The 16,481-nt window shown below is 43.9% G+C and overlaps 1 protein-coding gene across 1 annotated transcript; it reads right to left on the reverse strand.

Annotated features, from left to right (window-relative positions):
* Positions 1 to 1,126: 1,126 nt before the first annotated feature.
* Positions 1,127 to 15,771, reverse strand: LOC115382672 (uncharacterized). The gene is made up of 12 exons (XM_030084502.1): positions 15,744 to 15,771; positions 12,626 to 12,815; positions 10,470 to 10,823; positions 9,461 to 9,677; positions 9,081 to 9,145; positions 8,833 to 8,949; positions 6,545 to 7,201; positions 4,233 to 4,271; positions 3,239 to 3,532; positions 2,274 to 2,519; positions 1,890 to 2,033; positions 1,127 to 1,635 (listed from the first exon to the last, which is right to left on the reverse strand). Exons 2-12 carry the CDS (start codon positions 12,669 to 12,671, stop codon positions 1,574 to 1,576), a joined length of 2,241 nt encoding a protein of 746 aa, XP_029940362.1. The 5' UTR covers positions 12,672 to 12,815; positions 15,744 to 15,771; the 3' UTR covers positions 1,127 to 1,573.
* Between the last annotated feature and the right edge of the window lie 710 nt (positions 15,772 to 16,481).

Consider the following 16,481-nt stretch of genomic DNA (forward strand, 5'->3'; position numbering starts at 1 on the left):
GAGCAGTGGGCAGCTGCGGGGAGCCATCTCCAGCTGTGGAGTCAGGTTAATGGTCAGAATCACCTGACTGGAGGATTGACCTATGGTGCATGTTATCGGGGGAAACCGGAGATCCCAGAGGAAACCCATCCAGACACAGGGAGGAACATGCAAACTCCACACAGAAAGGCCCGCACGGTCCGGGGATTGAACCTGGGACCTTCTTGCTGTGAGGCAAGAGCGCTAACCACTCAACCACCGTGCTGCCCTAAGAGGATTCCAGATGTTGAGACAACAGTGAGTGGACTGAGGTCTGTGATCAGCGTTTTGGTGAGAGCTCTTCTCCTCCTGTTGGCTTCAGCTGTTTGTACTTTACATTTCTAAACTCTTCCAGCGTGACCAGGGGAAAGCTGTGAAAGGAAGTGAAAATACCATTTGGAATTATCTAATAAGTATTCATGGACAAAATATACTTATCAGTCTGTGATTTACATATTTTTGGGGCCAGCTGTGAAGGCCTTGCAGGCCTTGATGGCCCACCGATGGTGTATACGCATGGTCAGGGTTGTTCCTATATTTGCACACGTTTGCAAGTTGATAAATGACATACTTTGCCTGAAAATGTGATCGATCTCATAACACACATGTCTGGGCATTTGCAGTGTTGATGAATGATCTATAAAGTTCCGGTCCAGAGTTACCAGCTGATCCAGAGGGTTTCTGTGGACCAGGTCTGGAGAAAGTCCGGGTCTCTCCATGAGAGGTCTGCAGCATCCATTCTCTGATGATGCCTCCTCCATGCTGCTCCACTGTGGGAGACCGTGAGGCCTGTGTCTGCTGGTGCATTCAGAGACCTTCCTGGTGGTCGAGCACTTGTCATGTTGGTGCAGTTATTTGCTGCAAAAGCATTTCCTCCATGAGTTAAAATGTCGAAATGTTGTGGGTTTGAAAGTCGCACGGACTGCGAGTGTGTGGGGCCTTCCCCGAATTGACTCACTCCCTTTCAGACCACAGCCGTCCCACATCCTGACGTCTCTAAGGCTTGAATCTCTGAATCTTACTTCTGCTTTAAAAGTTACTCATTTTCAAGTAAATGTAATATTTCTAGAAAACTACTGAAAGATTTACTTTTTTTCAATGAGTTTATTACTAATCACATTACATTGTGTGACTTGTACTTAAGGAGGTTCTCCTCTTGCACCTGCGCTAACTTTTTCCTGAAATACATTTCAATAAATTCTGTCTTGATTGATTAAATAAGAAATTGCACGTGAGCCGTTAAGCACACAAATAACAAGTAGCATGTTTTGATAATCAATGAGCCGATTAGCTCATTTAGCAAAGCAGCAGGTTTAAGTTAAGGCTCATATTTATTAAAGTAGCACGTTTTGCCAATTTGCATGTGGCATCACAGCCGATTACCTTATTTAGCTGAGAAGGTGGTGAGGGGAAAAAACATGGAACAGACTGAAATATTGTCTAAAGTAGTATCTTCAGCCAAAGTGCCTGCTCTAATCGGCACTAAATTATAGACTAGCTCCACATTAAATACAAACTAAATGTAACAATTAGATGTGAAATTCTTCATTCATGGTCACACGACGACGTCCATGTTGACACCATGGCCGCTTGTCCTCTTGGTGGCAGTCTGAGTCTCTGGGGAGACAGTTTCATGGTGTCACAAGGTGGTTTCATCTGATTTATTTCGTTCTCTATTGGTTTTTCAGGGTTTGAGGCGATGAATAGCCTTTCACGTCATATAAATTAGGCTACACTATTTTTAATTAAAGTTAATTAACTTGGTCTCAGACACTCAGCAAGCACTGTCTAGCCAGCTGATATTTTAGCTTATGTGGTTGACTTTTGATCCGAAGAGCTAAATGTGACAGAAAGATAGTCTGGGACCGTACCTCTGTTCCTGTCTCTGCATACGAGCACGAGTAAGACGGTGGACATCAGGTAGGGCACTCCCACCACCAGGTGACACAGGATCTGGGAGACAGACACTGAGCTGGAAGTCACGGGCTGAGCTGGATCAGCTGGTTCCACTGAAGCTATGAGAAAAAAATCCAGAGTTTTGTTCCCGGACATATCAAAATCCCAAATTGTGATTGATTCTAGAAAGGTGAAAAATTAGTAATTTATCACAGTATAAGTTACGTTGCTACTTACTGAAACCAAAACATAACTGGATACCCTCTTGTACTGTCCTCCCCCCACAGTGTCATCTATAAGTTGCTCCAGCAAACAGAAGTTGAATTGTACTGGACTTGAACGTTCTCTGGGAATCTCACCTTCAACTGCCAGCCAGCTGTCCATCGACTCGTCGCCCCCCGACACGCTGCACTTGTAGAGTCCCTCATCGGTTTTTGAAGCGCTGCGGAGGCTGACCTCGCCGGTGGAGCTGTTCCCGATGGAGCGGCCATCTTTGTAGAAGCTGAAGACGTGGCCGGAGGAGGAATTCTCAGCTGTACAGCGCAGAGCCACCGTGGCCCCTTCAGAGACCGGCTGGGTGGGGATCTCCAGGACCACGGTTCGATCTCGAGAGAAACCCAACAAGAACTCGCTTCACTCTGGGTTTTTAGTCACTTGGGTACAACAAGGCAACGTTTTTCATTAGCATTAGCTTGTACCTGTAGCAAACAGGAAGGAGAGCAACAGGCATTGACAGGCATTCTCAGACTGGTTTCAATTAAAACGTGAGCTTCATTATTTGATGTAAATGCGCGATTTTACCAGGTAACTAGTTATTTTTCTGTCAGTCAGTCAAGAAGTAATTTCACCGGAAGTAATCAAGTCCTAACATCTGATCATTTAATTCCAAAAATGATTGTCTGATTTTAAGAAGTGTTTCTTTTGCTTGTTGTGATGAGAATACTCCCCACTCGGAAATCAGGCATTCCCAGTTTCCAGTAGCATGAAAACGCTAATGTTCTTGATTTTATAGTAATATTTAACTTGTTTCTTAAAACTCTCCTCAACGTTTGACAGTTATTTTCCCCACTTGGGAACTGGAAAATTTCCCACATCCCAGTTTCTTCCGGGTTCACTGGTGACAGCGGTAGCTAATGCTAAAGCTAACATATTGTTTATTACTTTGCCAATGCTAACAATGGACTCAGTAAACTGTCCTCAGCAAGAAACTCTGCTGACGCTGAAGCCAACAGTGAGAGAAGGTGAATGGCGGGCCCAATAAGCACGACAGGAAAACAGCAGCTTAGCTAATGCTAATGCTCATGCTAACGCTGGCCTTCAGTACCTGTGATGGTGATGTTGACTCTGTTGCTGTGCCTGCCGTTCGGTAACTCGCACCAGTACTCGCCGCTGTCGGACGGGTACGAGTTTCCGATGACGCAGGTGGAGCCCGAGGAGGCGGAGCCCCAGCCGGCGGAGCAGGACTTGACTCCGCCTTCTGGCGTCCTCCGCCTCACCTTCCAGCCGGTGGAGTTGAGCTGGTCGGAGCAGCTGAGGGACACGGATTCATACCTGAAGAACTGAGACCTGTCCGGGCTCACCTGGAGGCAGGCCGCTGCAGGGGGCGGAGTCAGGAGGACTGGCGTCGATCACACCAAAGAGGAAGAGATGTCATGATGAAGAGGAGGAAGAAAGACAAGTGGTGGACAAAGGACTAAAACAGCAATTAAATGCAAAAAAAAAATGGATGGATGCAGAAATAAACTGGAGAAAGTGAGGAAACATGAAATAACACTGAAGCATCATCGACATGGAGTGAAGACTTGAGCTGCTCATCCAAGCAAAGACAAACTGAGCACATGGGAAGAGAAACGCGACAGCTCTTTTTAGATGCAACACTTCGGAGAACGTCTTTTATGGTTGTTCTGATATTCAGGAGTCCACTAGTGTCATCTCCAGCTGAAGGACTGACTGTGAATCGATGTCGGTTCTCAGTATGTCTGAGAATCGAGTCTAAAATGATGGTTTTGACTCTTTCAGAGCTCTTCTCAATCTACATCTCATATATAGATGGTCGGGTCTTTTCCAAGCTTCCTGCCACACAGTGATCATCACTTAAAACTCAACTCTTCTTCAAGAAAAAAACAGGATGCTGAGAAATGATGTGAATAAAATCTCAAAAGAGAAAAACTTATGTAAGAAAAAAGAATATATGAAGGAAGAAGGAGTAAATAATGAAAAGCAGAAAAGACAGAAAGATACAGATTTGTGGAGTGAAAATAAATCCTTTCAACATAAAATGAAGAGAAAGAAGTGAAGAAAAAAGAGCTTTAACTCACTCAGCATGAAGCAGGACGAAGCAAACTGCATCCTGAGCACTGAACACAGCGAGCACTTCACTTCCTATACACTCTGTGTGTGTATGTGTGTGTGTGGGGGGGGCACATAGGGTGTTACATCCGCCATCAGAACTGTAAAAACCACCGAGATGGTCGACATTTTATTTCATACAAACACACAAAAGTCAGCTAAAATAAATCATATCTTCTGCTCCATTTTCCCATAATGGATAAAAATTGACAAAAAAGGAGCACAAATCTGCTTTAAGCAACTGCAAAAACCTTCACCAGGCACATCTGATATGTTAACGTACATTCCCCTTTTCTCCTTTCACAGTTCACAACACCCAAAAACGCAAAAAGCAACAAAAGCATCTCCCCTGAAGATATTTCACGAGCTCCAAACCTGAACAACTGTAACAATTTAATGTATTTCTGAAGATAATGGAAATATGAAAGACATTTTCTTAACATCAACACCCCAGAAATGAAAATACTGATACAATATTTGGTCAGTTTTTTTGTTCAGATGGTGCATTTTGAAGGAAAAAAAAAACATTTATTGGATTAAAAAAAAAAAAAAAAAACACTTCTTCACCAGGAACATAGCTACCCTGAAAAATGCTTTGGATTAGGTCAAGTTTAAACAAAAGTTTAAAAAAAATTATCAACAACTGGAGAATCAAATCCAACCTCCCTGGATCAATGATGACGACTTCGTCATTCTTCTGAAGATAAGATAAGATAAGATGAGATAAGATAAGATAAAACCTGATTGATCCCACGATGGGGAAACTGCACTGTTACAGCAGCCCAAAAAAGAAGTATCACAAAACAAATATATTAAATATATAAACAAGTATAAAAAAGGAAAACAAGAAAACACAAAGTGCAAAAAAAAAATTGCAGGCAAACGCTGCACACATTTCACAGGCAACACTGTACACATCCCGAGCACGCACCACCGACAGACCACCTCACCCAGGAGGATGGGGCATCCGTCAATAGGTGGATGTGTGTGTGTTCAGACCAGAGGAGGCAAAAAGGCACATCAAAACACCACGCAATGAAATTTATACAGCAGCAGATGCTGGAGTAAACGACCTGTGGAAACACTCCTTCTTACGTCGAGGCTGCACCAGTCTGCTGCTGAAGGAGCTTTTCAACGAGTTCACAGTTTGATGCAGAGGGTGGGAAGAGTTCTCCATGATGGACAGTAGTTTGGCCAGAGCCCTCCTCTCTCCAGGGGGCAGCCACAGACTGAGCTGGATGTTTTAATCAGTCTGTTGAGTCTGTTCTTGTCTCGCTCAGTGCAACTCCCTCCCAGCACACCACTGCATAGAAGACGACCGACGACACCACAGTGTCATAGAAGGTCCTCGGCAGTGGTCTGCTCACGCCTCCTCAGCAGGTACAGACGACTCTGACCCTTCTTATATAGAGAGGCAGTGTTATCTGACCAGTCCAGCTTGTTGTTCAGGTGAACACCCAGGTACTTGTAAGTCCTCACTCTCTCGATGTCGAGTCCCTGGATGCTCACTGGTGGAGTGTTTGACGGCATCCTGCGGAAATCGATAACTGACTCCTTCGTCTTACTGACAAGACAAAGTCCCTGATGACCTTCCTGGACTCACAGTCGGTCCCCTCTGACACCATCCTGTGATGGCAGAGTCATCAGAGAACTTCTGGAGAGGACAGGTGTCTGTGGAGTAGTAGAAGTCTGATGTATAGAGGGTGAAGAGGAAAGGTGAGAGAACTGTACCCTGGGGGACTCCAGTGCTGCAGACCACCACATCAGACATACAGTCCTGTAGCCTCACATACTGGGGTCTGTCTGTGAGGTAGTCCATGGTCCATGCAGCTAGCTGGTCACTAACCCCCATCTTCACCGTGTGACGCCAATGTGGGAAACAGAGCGTTTTCACGGGTGCGGGAGGGGCTGCCTCTCTGAGCAGCACAACAAAGAGGAAAGCTCAAACGCACAGGCACGACGGAAAAAAACCCTTTGGGGGTGTTTTTGGTGAGTACATAACTATATAACAAGGTTAAAACATACAAAAAGTGAATTTTGCATGATACAGCCCCTTTAATGTTTCGAGTGCACTGCTCTCTGTGTTCTCCATTAAGTTTAGAGTGTTTTGCTATCTGCAGCATATGTGTGTGGTTTCATTGGTGCCGATGGGACTTCAGTCCAGGTGAGAATTTCCAACAAGTTTTAAAAGAGTCCAGACTTATTCCTGATAAACGATGCCTAAACAGAGGTGATGGTTCTAGAGCAGATCTAGTAGATCTAGAGCTGGCGGCTGGCCATTATTCAGGTAGGTCAGCGAGAGGACCGTAGCGGTTATGCACTGTGAGCGTTGATGATTTCCAGTTCAAACTGGAATCTATGGATCGACCGCTCAACGACTGGTGGACGCCACACGACACACTGCTGAAAGAAGATGACCTGGGTGGAAGTGACTTGGACAAAGACTTGAACCCTGGGTTGCTGACTATCCAAGGTCTTATTGGAGCAGAACAACTCGGCACCGGATTGCTGCAACGTCTCTGTTTTGAAGGTTTGTCTTGAGGTAAGTTGCTAGAACTTGGACACTCTCCGGGAACTGCAGATGCTGCTTTTGGACTTGGCTGGCTCCTATTGCCAGGAACTGAAACACTGTTTTGCCTCTGGAGGCCTGCTTTCCCAGACCTTCTTTTTGGAGAATTACTGGAGATCAGGGAAGAACTCTCAGCTGAAGCTTCTGGTTGCTGGTTGATGAGTTGTTCTCCCTCTGGACATGATGTTCTGGAGGCATGTTCTGGGGACGCGTCGCCTGATGTTTGGGCTGTACAGTGAGCTGAAGGAGCTGGTGAGGTGGAATGTGTTGATTTTCTGTGTTGGCGTTGGGTTTTCACACTCAGAAGGGTCCATCTATCAGAGGAGCTACTTCCATTTGACTCCTGATTTCTCAACATTTTCTTTGATGCTGTGAAAATGAAGAAAAAATAAGCAGTTAGACGCTCAAACAGGAAATCCAGACTCAGACATGCTAATGCTAACATCTTCAACACAGAGCTCTGGAGAAATAAATGTTTGAAGCAGATAGCAAAGATCCACAGGATCGGTTGGAGAAAAGCTGGGGTACTTTTTGTTGGTTGTCATGGAACAGTGACTAAACTGAAGAACAGACACTGACATGTGCTGGACTTTTGATTGGTCCGTGCAAGTTCAGGATCTTCTATTTGAGCAGACAGTCGGCAGATCGTCTATCCCCCAAAAGCTCCAGACACTCACATTCACATAACCGTCGCGCTCACACAGTAAAGACAAAGAACGTTATAACGCTACACAATATGCAAGATATTCAGCTGAAATGATCAAGATAAAAGGTTTATAGATCTGCTGCTTAAACTCACCACTGAAAGAAAACTTTACCAAAGCAGAGATGCACAAAGCAACAAGCAAAAGACACACAGCAGGGTTTCACACACAAAGAACACAAACTCTGCTGCCAGTTTCCAAAACCTCCCCTGAAAGAAAAGACTGGCTTCAATGGACGAGAAAATCGACAGACATTTCACAGAGAAAATCAGACGGAGTCAGAATCTGAATCTCTTCCACCAAACCGAAGGTACTGACAAAAGGAAATAATCATACGCTGACCAGGACCACGTCAGAACATGAGTGGAAGTTTTAGGAGACACAAACACTCCGTGTTTTACTGTTAACAGAACTACTCAGTCATTGTGGCTAAAGGTGCTGTAGGCAGGATTCTGCATCTCCACCATCTTGCTTAGGGTTACCCATCTAAGATGGCGATTTGAAACCCAGCACAGCCAATCCTGTCCTGTTTTCTCCTGTTTTCTCCTGTTTTCTCTGACATCACCCCCTTACGCAAGTTAAGCCCTTCCCACAAGAACTTGCGACGAACGCCCCTCGACCAATCACGGTTAGAGCCTCATGGGCTCTTCTGATTGGTCAAAGATACCTGGAGCTGTTAAGATTCCTTTTCAGCTCAGAACAGAGACAGATGGAAACGCTGCGCCCTCGCGGTAGTGCAATTATGCTACACTCCTAAAGGATTATCAATGGATACTCTAACATTTAATCCAAAGAAAACACAGAAAAATTAGCATTGACTAGCAAAATCCTGCCTACAGCAGCTTTAACAGGACACGGTGAGGTCGAAGGTTAATTTCACACAAGCTCCATGTTCTTCGTGAGGCACATCTGGAAGCTGCAGCTTCCTCCAACCCCTCTGGAGACCAGTCAGAACAGTCAGTTGAACCTCTGACGGGACTCCACCAGGGGGCGTCCTCGTCAGATGAACCACTTCTGCAGAGGCAGAGGAGCAGCAGCTAGACTGGAGCAGCTCAACCTTCCTGGACTGAGGATCATAAAGAGCGATGTCTGCCACCCAGCAGAAAAACAAACGCTTCCTAGCTGTCTCAATCCACCGCCTCATTCTTTCAGCTTTTGTTCCGGTTGTGTTCATGGGTGCTCTGATTGTTCATTTGTGATTGAAGGAACAAAAAGTGACAGTTTTCTTCTACTCTGTCTTGTGAGTTTTTTTACGTGTATCATAAATACACTGGTAGTTTATGGATGTGGACTCACCAGATGGGCAACAGCACTTCCACAGCAGTATGCCGACCACGAAGAAGGTGAAACAGGTTACACTGGTGAAGAAGACAGTTTGTAGCACGATCCATGTGTTCGACCCCAGACAGACCTCTGAAACAGCAGATGTGTGTTGAAGCGCCACATCAAGAATCAAGTTTATTTTTCATTGGAAGTGTCAGACTTCATCTTAAGTTTGTGTGTTCATCTAATCAAATTATCAAATCATAAAACTTTCTGTATACCCGGTATGGAGATCTGTGCCTCTCTGGTGAGGTTGAACTGCGGCTCGTGAACTCTGCAGGTGATGCTGGAGCACAAAAACACACACACATGCAGCGTCAGCTGGTAAATTCAGAATGGGTAGTTTTAGAGATGACAGGCATCGTCATAACAGCCCAACTAGGTGGTGAAGTGCACTGTTCTCTGTGGGACTGAGTCTGAGAGTTTCCACAAAGACTCACTTTTCACCCGTTTATACAACAATGGAGTCAGAGCGTTTTCAAAACATCGCATTTTCAGCGTTCCTGAGCTCTGCTGGTTTGGAAACGAACACACTAAATGAAATGAAGGTTCTGTATGTTCTTTTCAAACCGTTGACCCGAAGTGAAGTGTGGGGCATCACCTGCTGGTGGTGCTCTGCAGGGTCAGTAACAGGTGTTTGCGAAGACATCCGGAGGAGTTCTGCTGAATTTTCGGTTCCCCGGCGGGGATTGGGCGGCCATGTTCGTCTAGGAAGGTCACGCTGGGCTCAGGCATCCAGCAGCCGGTGTCACATTTCACAGCAACACCACCGCCGTGGTCGGCCGGGACCAGAGAGAGCAGCACCTCCGAGGAAACCACTGCACACGAGCAAAATGACAAAATCCACCTGCTGAGACCATTCAGGGCCAATAAGACACTGTCTGAGATCAGAAAGAAAGCACAAAGGTCTACCAAAATAAAAACACAGCCATCCAAACCAAATATCAGAAGGTGGAACGCAGACGTCCCAGAATTTGATAGAAAAACATGGTTTGGACAGATATGAACTCAAAATGTTGTAAAAAAAAAATGATTGGGAACTTTATATTTCTGTTGAAAATATCACTAAAAGTCTCCAATGCTCAAATGTTCTTCTCTTACATAGAGCTTTCTACACTGGCACAGCAGACCCAAAACACCTGTACATTTCTGTCCCCTCTGGATGTATGTACCCTGTAAGGGTCATAAGTGAACCTAAAGGTAAACTATTTGTACCTTTTTGAGGGCCTGAAAGGTCTAAAGCATCAAATGGTCCATACATATGGATATAAACCATTTTTCTTTAATGTCAGGCTGCAATTTTAGGAGCTACTTCTCTTCTTCAAAGCACCATTACAAGTTTTTCATTGACAAACTGCTGGGGTACGAAAAAGTATCCACTGTTGGGGGTACACCAGAGGTACCTTTGAGGGTAACAACCCTCTGACAAGCCACTGAACCTCTAAAGATACTTTTTTTGTCTATGAGTTAACCTCACCCCCAGTAAAAGTTTTTCAACTGATTCAAACATTCACAAAAGTGAGCGTATTGAGCTTCATATGGATGGAAATCTACAGATGTGTAGAAAACTGCCATCCTGGACGTGACCCAAGGAGGATGGACCGACGGACCTACGACCAGATGGACGACGGCGACGACATCTGGCTTGCGGTTCTTCGTCAGCTGCTTGCAGTGGTACGTTCCGGCGTCGGAGGAACGTACGTCGGACAGCCTCAGTGACACCACGCCCATCTTCAGCTCCCTGTGCAGGAGGCTGGTCCGGTGCTCGTAGCTCTGGTTCTTCATCTCATGGTTCTCGCGGCCGTCCTGGTAGAGCAGGACCACGTACCGGTCCAGGTCCTCTCTGGACCACTCCACCCCGGGAAGGTCGCTCTCTGACACACTGAAGCGACAGGGCAGGAGCGTGACGTCGCCCGCAACCGCCACCACCGTCTGAGGGTCGCCACGCACAGAGGAAGCACACACTGGAAGAACCGACACACAACGGGTCAAGAACCGACTGGGAGCTCATGGTTATGGAAATCTTTGAAGGTGTAAAGGAGGATTTTGAACATTTTTCTGAATTTGACCGAAAGCCAGTGAGGTTTATTGGAGAGGAAGAGGTGGGTGTCATCAGCAGAGGAGGAGGAGGAGGGTAGGAATAAAAGAGGAGATGAGGAGGAAGAGGGATCAATCAGAAGGAGCAGAGGAGGAGGAGGAGGAAGAGAAACCTTCAGCAGGTTTTTTTTTTTTTTTTTTTTTTTTTTTACAGGATTTTGATTGGTTAGTATGGATACGGGAAAAAAATCGAGTCCCATTAATATTGGGATTTTTTTTTTCCTTTGGAATTAGCTCCACAGTGATATACTTAAACTACTTGTTTATGGCCGTGCTTTTTGTGTTGTTTTATTTTGCAGTTTTAAAAATACCACAATGTACTGAACTTTAAGAAGACATGAGGAAGAAATGGCTGGGTTTTAAAAGAATACTCCGAAGATTTTGGACCCACGCCCTATCCCTATCATTTACAAAGTGAGATAAGCTCATAAATACCTTTTTTGTGTCCGTTAGTCCAGTGCCTGGCTCCCAGCTGTTAGCATCGTAGTTAGCTTAGCTCAACTACGGCAGGTGAAGAGGAGACAGAGCCAGACTGAGAAAGTGGACAAAATACTCCTTCCAGTGGTCCAGGGGACGGCGTATTAGTATGCGAAGTAAATCTGAATGGTTATAAAACTTTTTAAAAGACGTGTTTTCTTTTCAATCCCTTAAAATCGCGTTTTGACACACACAGATCTGCACAAGCATAGTGCGCTGTGGAAGGATATACCAGGCCCACAGCGGCTGAGTCTATGCTCCGGTATATCCTTCCGCGGAGCAATGCGCATGCGCAGGTCTGTGTGGATCAAAACATTATTTTAAGGGATTGAAAAGAAAACACATCTTTTAAAAAGTTTTATAACTATTCGGATTTACTTCGCGTACTAATACGCCGTCCCCTGGACCACTGGAAGGAGTATTTTGTCCACTTTCTCAGTCTGGCTCTGTCTCCACTTCACCTGCAGTAGTTGAGCTAAGCTAACTACGATGCTAACAGCTGGGAGCCAGGCACTGGACTAACGGACACACAAAAAAGGTATTTATGAGCTTATCTCACTTGTAAATGATCGGGATAGGGCGTGGGTCCAAAATCTTCTGAGTATTCCTTTAAGAAAACTAAATTTTTTATGTTATTATTTCAGCTTTTTTCAGACGGTCAAAGCTTCTGAAAGGAAAATTCAAAGGTAAAAACATTTGACTCAGATGTGATGTGCATTTTTTGAGGAACTATGGTTCCTGATGAAAGTCTGCAGACATGATCATTTGAATTTTTCACATGGTTTGGTGAATAAAAAAAAAAAAAAAACACAAAAAATGTCTGAATCGAAACCCAAAAAATAAAACAAAAAAACAAATTGGGAAAGAAGCACATCTTTCCAGCCCGATCAGCTGGCCTGGCTCGATGCTTCTGGCTCCTCTGCCTCCGATAATAAAATAAAGTAGCAGTTTTTATCCACGCCTGAAACTTTAAACTTCATCTGAGTCAGTGACATTCTTGAAGGAGTCACCTGGTGAAAGTTCACCTCACCTGACCCTTGACGTGTGAGAGGACACTACGACTTTAAGAAAACATAAACGTCTGAGAATCTCTGAGATTTCCTCTGACTAAAACTAAACCTTGAGACCTGCCCCCTGCAGAGGAGAAACAAACCGATGAAAACCAGAGAATGAAGATGAAACGTGTTCTGACCTGTGTGAACCAGGAGACAAAAAGCCGAAAACGGACCGAAATTCATCACCAAGGTGACCAACCGAAGTGAGGCAGATCAAATTCTTCTTGAAGGAGCGGCAGCCCGCTGGGTGATCAGGGAGTAAGTCACCTGCAACACCTGAGGCGCGGTGCGTTCAGGATGCCTGGGAAAATTCCACTTCAGACAAACCTGTGAAGCAATAAACACAAAGCAAAGTGAAAAGTTACATTTGTTTTCTTTTTGCTCACACTGTGTCTCTTTTTAAAGGTGTTCTCACTTCAGCAGCCAGAATAGACAATAAGACCAGGTACCGTTTGTTAGACTGACTTTCTGTTCAACTGACATCATCTGATTCCATAAAACCAGTCCCTCTCTCGTTTTTTCGTTCTCAGGCAAATATTAAAAAAATAAGAATTCAACTGGATTTTCCACTCAATAAGTCCTTGAGAACAGGTGGGCGGGGCTTAACACTTCTCGATTCCGATTGGCTCATGTTTGCACCGTCCTCTTCAGAGTACAGCTCTAGGATAGCTGTCTGAATGCCGCTCCAGCCTCCTATCAGGACTGAGAATATCTCAGAATAACAAAGACACGCCAACACTGTGATTCACTGCTCTTTGGTACTGGTTGTTAGATGCTAAACCGCATTTTGTTGACACACTTTCACCATGTAAATATCATTAAACCAGAAAAAAAAGCAGGCTTCAATACAAATTTCAAACTGAACTTCTTTTATTTATCGTTTGCATATGTTTAGTCGTGCAAACATTCAATAAATCAGCAGGCTGCAAAAAAACAGCATGTCTCCTCATGGTGGCTTCTGTCTGTCTTTTCTCTAACTCCTTCAAGCAGTAGGAGTTGAACATCTAACAGGAGTTACGGGGTTTTTCTGGAGTCAGTATGAAGAAAGAGAGTCTCTGATATGTCACCAACCAGGACATTTAAGCAGAGACAGCAGAGACAGGAAGCTACGGTGGTTGTTTGTTTGACATTGAGGAACAAGACCAGTCACACCTTGTCATTCAGTGTTTTTCCTTTTCTTTATTTTCATGACTACCTCATAGAAGGTCACTGAAGGCATCTGGAGGCCTTAAAGAGTCATTCACAGTCATCCATGCAGCCAGATTGGATCTTAAACACAGACTGCATGTATTTGTTCTTTGATGTCCAGTTGTGTACTTAAATCTATGTTTTTAGTTGAAGAAGGTGTGGACATCTTGGATTACACATGCCGAGCTATAAATTTAACGTCAGTGAGGTGTGGATGGACAGCAGATCCAGACACAATCCTGGACTGAATAAAGCCAGACTAAACTAGACACTAGATTTATTATGATGAGGACAACTTCAACTCATATTTTTCTTTTTTTTTTTAATGTTAAAGGTGGAAAAACAACATTTACAGTGGGGGAAACAATTCACAATGTTAAGTTAAACATTAATTGGACAGGGTAAGGTGCAGTGAGTCACACTCTTGCCTCACAGCAAGAATGTCCCTGGTTCAAATACCGACAAGCGCTCGGGCCCTCTTTGTGTGGAATTTGCATGTTCTCCCCCGTGTGTGTGTGTGTGTGTGTGTGTGTGTGTGTGTGGGGGGGGGGGGGGGGGGGGGGGGGGGGGGGTGCCCCTCCGGGTGCTCCAGCTTCCTCCCACGGTCCAGAAACACACATCAGGTTAACTGGTGACTCTGAATTGCCCCTCGGTGTGAACGTGAGAGTGAATGGCTGTTTGTCCCTTTGTGTTGGGCCTGAGACAGACTGGAGACCTGTCCAGGGTGGACCCCGCCCTCAACCTTTTGGAACTGGGGGTTTATGAGATTCAGATTATTTTTGGTCTTTGGTCAGATGAGGTCTCTGATTTTTTTCAACCAAAATCCTGGTAATCCAGGTGAACATGATTGTATGTGCAGCACGGTGGACTGCTGGCCGTCCTCTCCCCTGGTCCCTCAGCAGAACTCAGAACATCATGAAGGACAGATCACATCCCGGTTCTCAGCATGTTGATCTGTTGCCCTCTGAGAGGCTTTACAGATGGATTAAAGCAAAGACAAACAGACTGTAAAACCGCCTCTTTCCAAAAGCCATCACCATCCTAAACTCTCACATGAAACTACTCAACAACATAAAGCAGCTCTGTCTCCATCATATCCACTCAACCCACTGCAACTCAGTCACACCTGAAGCATAAAATACACTCTTTTTAGTTGCTCTTTAAAATTCTGTCACATCTTAAAAAAAAATCCATTGTGATTTATATTGTATATTTGTTACATTGTTATATTTGTTATATATTGTTATAAGTATGATGCTTCTCTAACAGAGGTTCAGTTTCAAATGTGTACTGAAGCCTGCTTTTGTACTTGGTTTTATGATATTAACATGTTGAAAACATGAAAATAATAGATGAATAATCTGCAGAACTCTGCTGTTCCTCCACTGATCTGATGATGAAGCCACAGTCCAGTGAGGGCCGGATCAAACAACCGCACGAGATGTTTTTATTTTTCATTAAATCCACATTTCTACTTATTATTTAAAGCACTGAGTCTATAAATTCAGTGATGAGGAGAGCAACACAGGGCGACCCCTGCTGGTGATTTTCTAAACTACTTTTATGAAGCGATGAGACGAAAAAAACTTCAGAATAGAGTTCACCAATTAGAACCAAAACGCTGCAAAGCAGAGTAACCTTCTGTGTAAAATTAATATAACTACTTGGAGATATTTACAGTCTTGACCGGAGGCTGAGCAGCAGTCAGACCTGGAGGAGAACGGGGAAGCCCCGTCCACCTGCCAAAACGTAAATACTGAGAAAACCTTTCGTTAGATTTTTACTCTGCGTGTGAAGGATAAATAAACGTGTGAATGAGAGAGGCTCCCTCCGTTCCCACGCCAAACCCCCTTTAGAATTAACACATTTTAAGCTTTTCAAAGAGTTTTCAGTCACTTTCTGGAGCCGGTCGTCTTTTTTTATTATTATTATTATCATTATTATTATTATTTCCAGATACTCGGGGCTCAGAATAAAGCTCTCAGTAATTCGGCTCAGTTCGCTTTGACTGGAATGAAGCTTGATGGACACAAAGGAGAAAGAAAGGAGGAGATAATTGGTATTTACCGTCAGCGTCAATCCAGCAGGAAGAGGGTGAGCCAGGGAGACTCCAGGAAGCGCTTGGAACCTGACGCTCCTCAACGTCACGCGGTGACGTCACACGTCAAAATCACTGCAAAACAAACTCTTCTGGCCTGACTCCAAATAAAAGTGTAATTTGAAAAAAAGACTTCTAACTTGACTTCAAATAAAAGTTTAATGGAAAAAATCAACATCTGGAGCGACTTAAAATAAACGTTTATTGAAGGAAAAAAAACAAACTCTGGCCTGATTTTCTAAATTCAAGCGACAGTTCACTGACTTCCGGATGACAACGATTCCACAACAGCCTCAACGAAAACTGCTGATGTCTGTAGTTTTCACTGATTTTACATCTTACACATGTTGTTATCAATAAAAGCTGCCAAGAAACTATGGGTCTTGCAGAATGAATCAGCATCGAAACATCTCTTTGTAATGCTTCTGTAACAATCATTTTTGATTTTTTTAAAATTTTGTGCATTTTTAAAAGAATACTTGAGTCACTTTTAAATTATGTCTTCTGTTTTTGATCATTTTTTCTTTCTTTTTTTGAACTAGCTTGTCCATTTTATGCTGGGTTTTTTTTTCTTGTTTTAAAACCATTTTGTATTTTTGGGTTGATTTTGTAAATATTGTTTGCCACTCTTATAATTTCACTTTAATTTTTAGTTACTTTCTGTTTATTTAAATCAATCTTTGACTGTTTTTTTCTTTATTTTTATC

The sequence above is a fragment of the Salarias fasciatus genome, chromosome 3 (assembly GCF_902148845.1).
Source record: "Salarias fasciatus chromosome 3, fSalaFa1.1, whole genome shotgun sequence".
NCBI classification, from domain to species: domain Eukaryota; kingdom Metazoa; phylum Chordata; class Actinopteri; order Blenniiformes; family Blenniidae; genus Salarias; species Salarias fasciatus.

What these genes read in the sequence shown, in the direction of transcription:
- LOC115382672 (XM_030084502.1), bottom strand. Translation starts at nt 12,671, where the DNA reads ATGAATTTCGGTCCGTTTTCGGCTTTTTGTCTCCTGGTTCACACAG. An exon ending in CTGCAGAGCACCACCAGCAG is followed by an intron (nt 9,146 to 9,460) that starts GTGATGCCCCAC and finishes TTTGTGCTCCAG; the next exon opens with CATCACCTGCAGAGTTCACG. An exon ending in ATGCAGAGACAGGAACAGAG is followed by an intron (nt 1,636 to 1,889) that starts GTACGGTCCCAG and finishes CTGTCTCCCCAG; the next exon opens with AGACTCAGACTGCCACCAAG.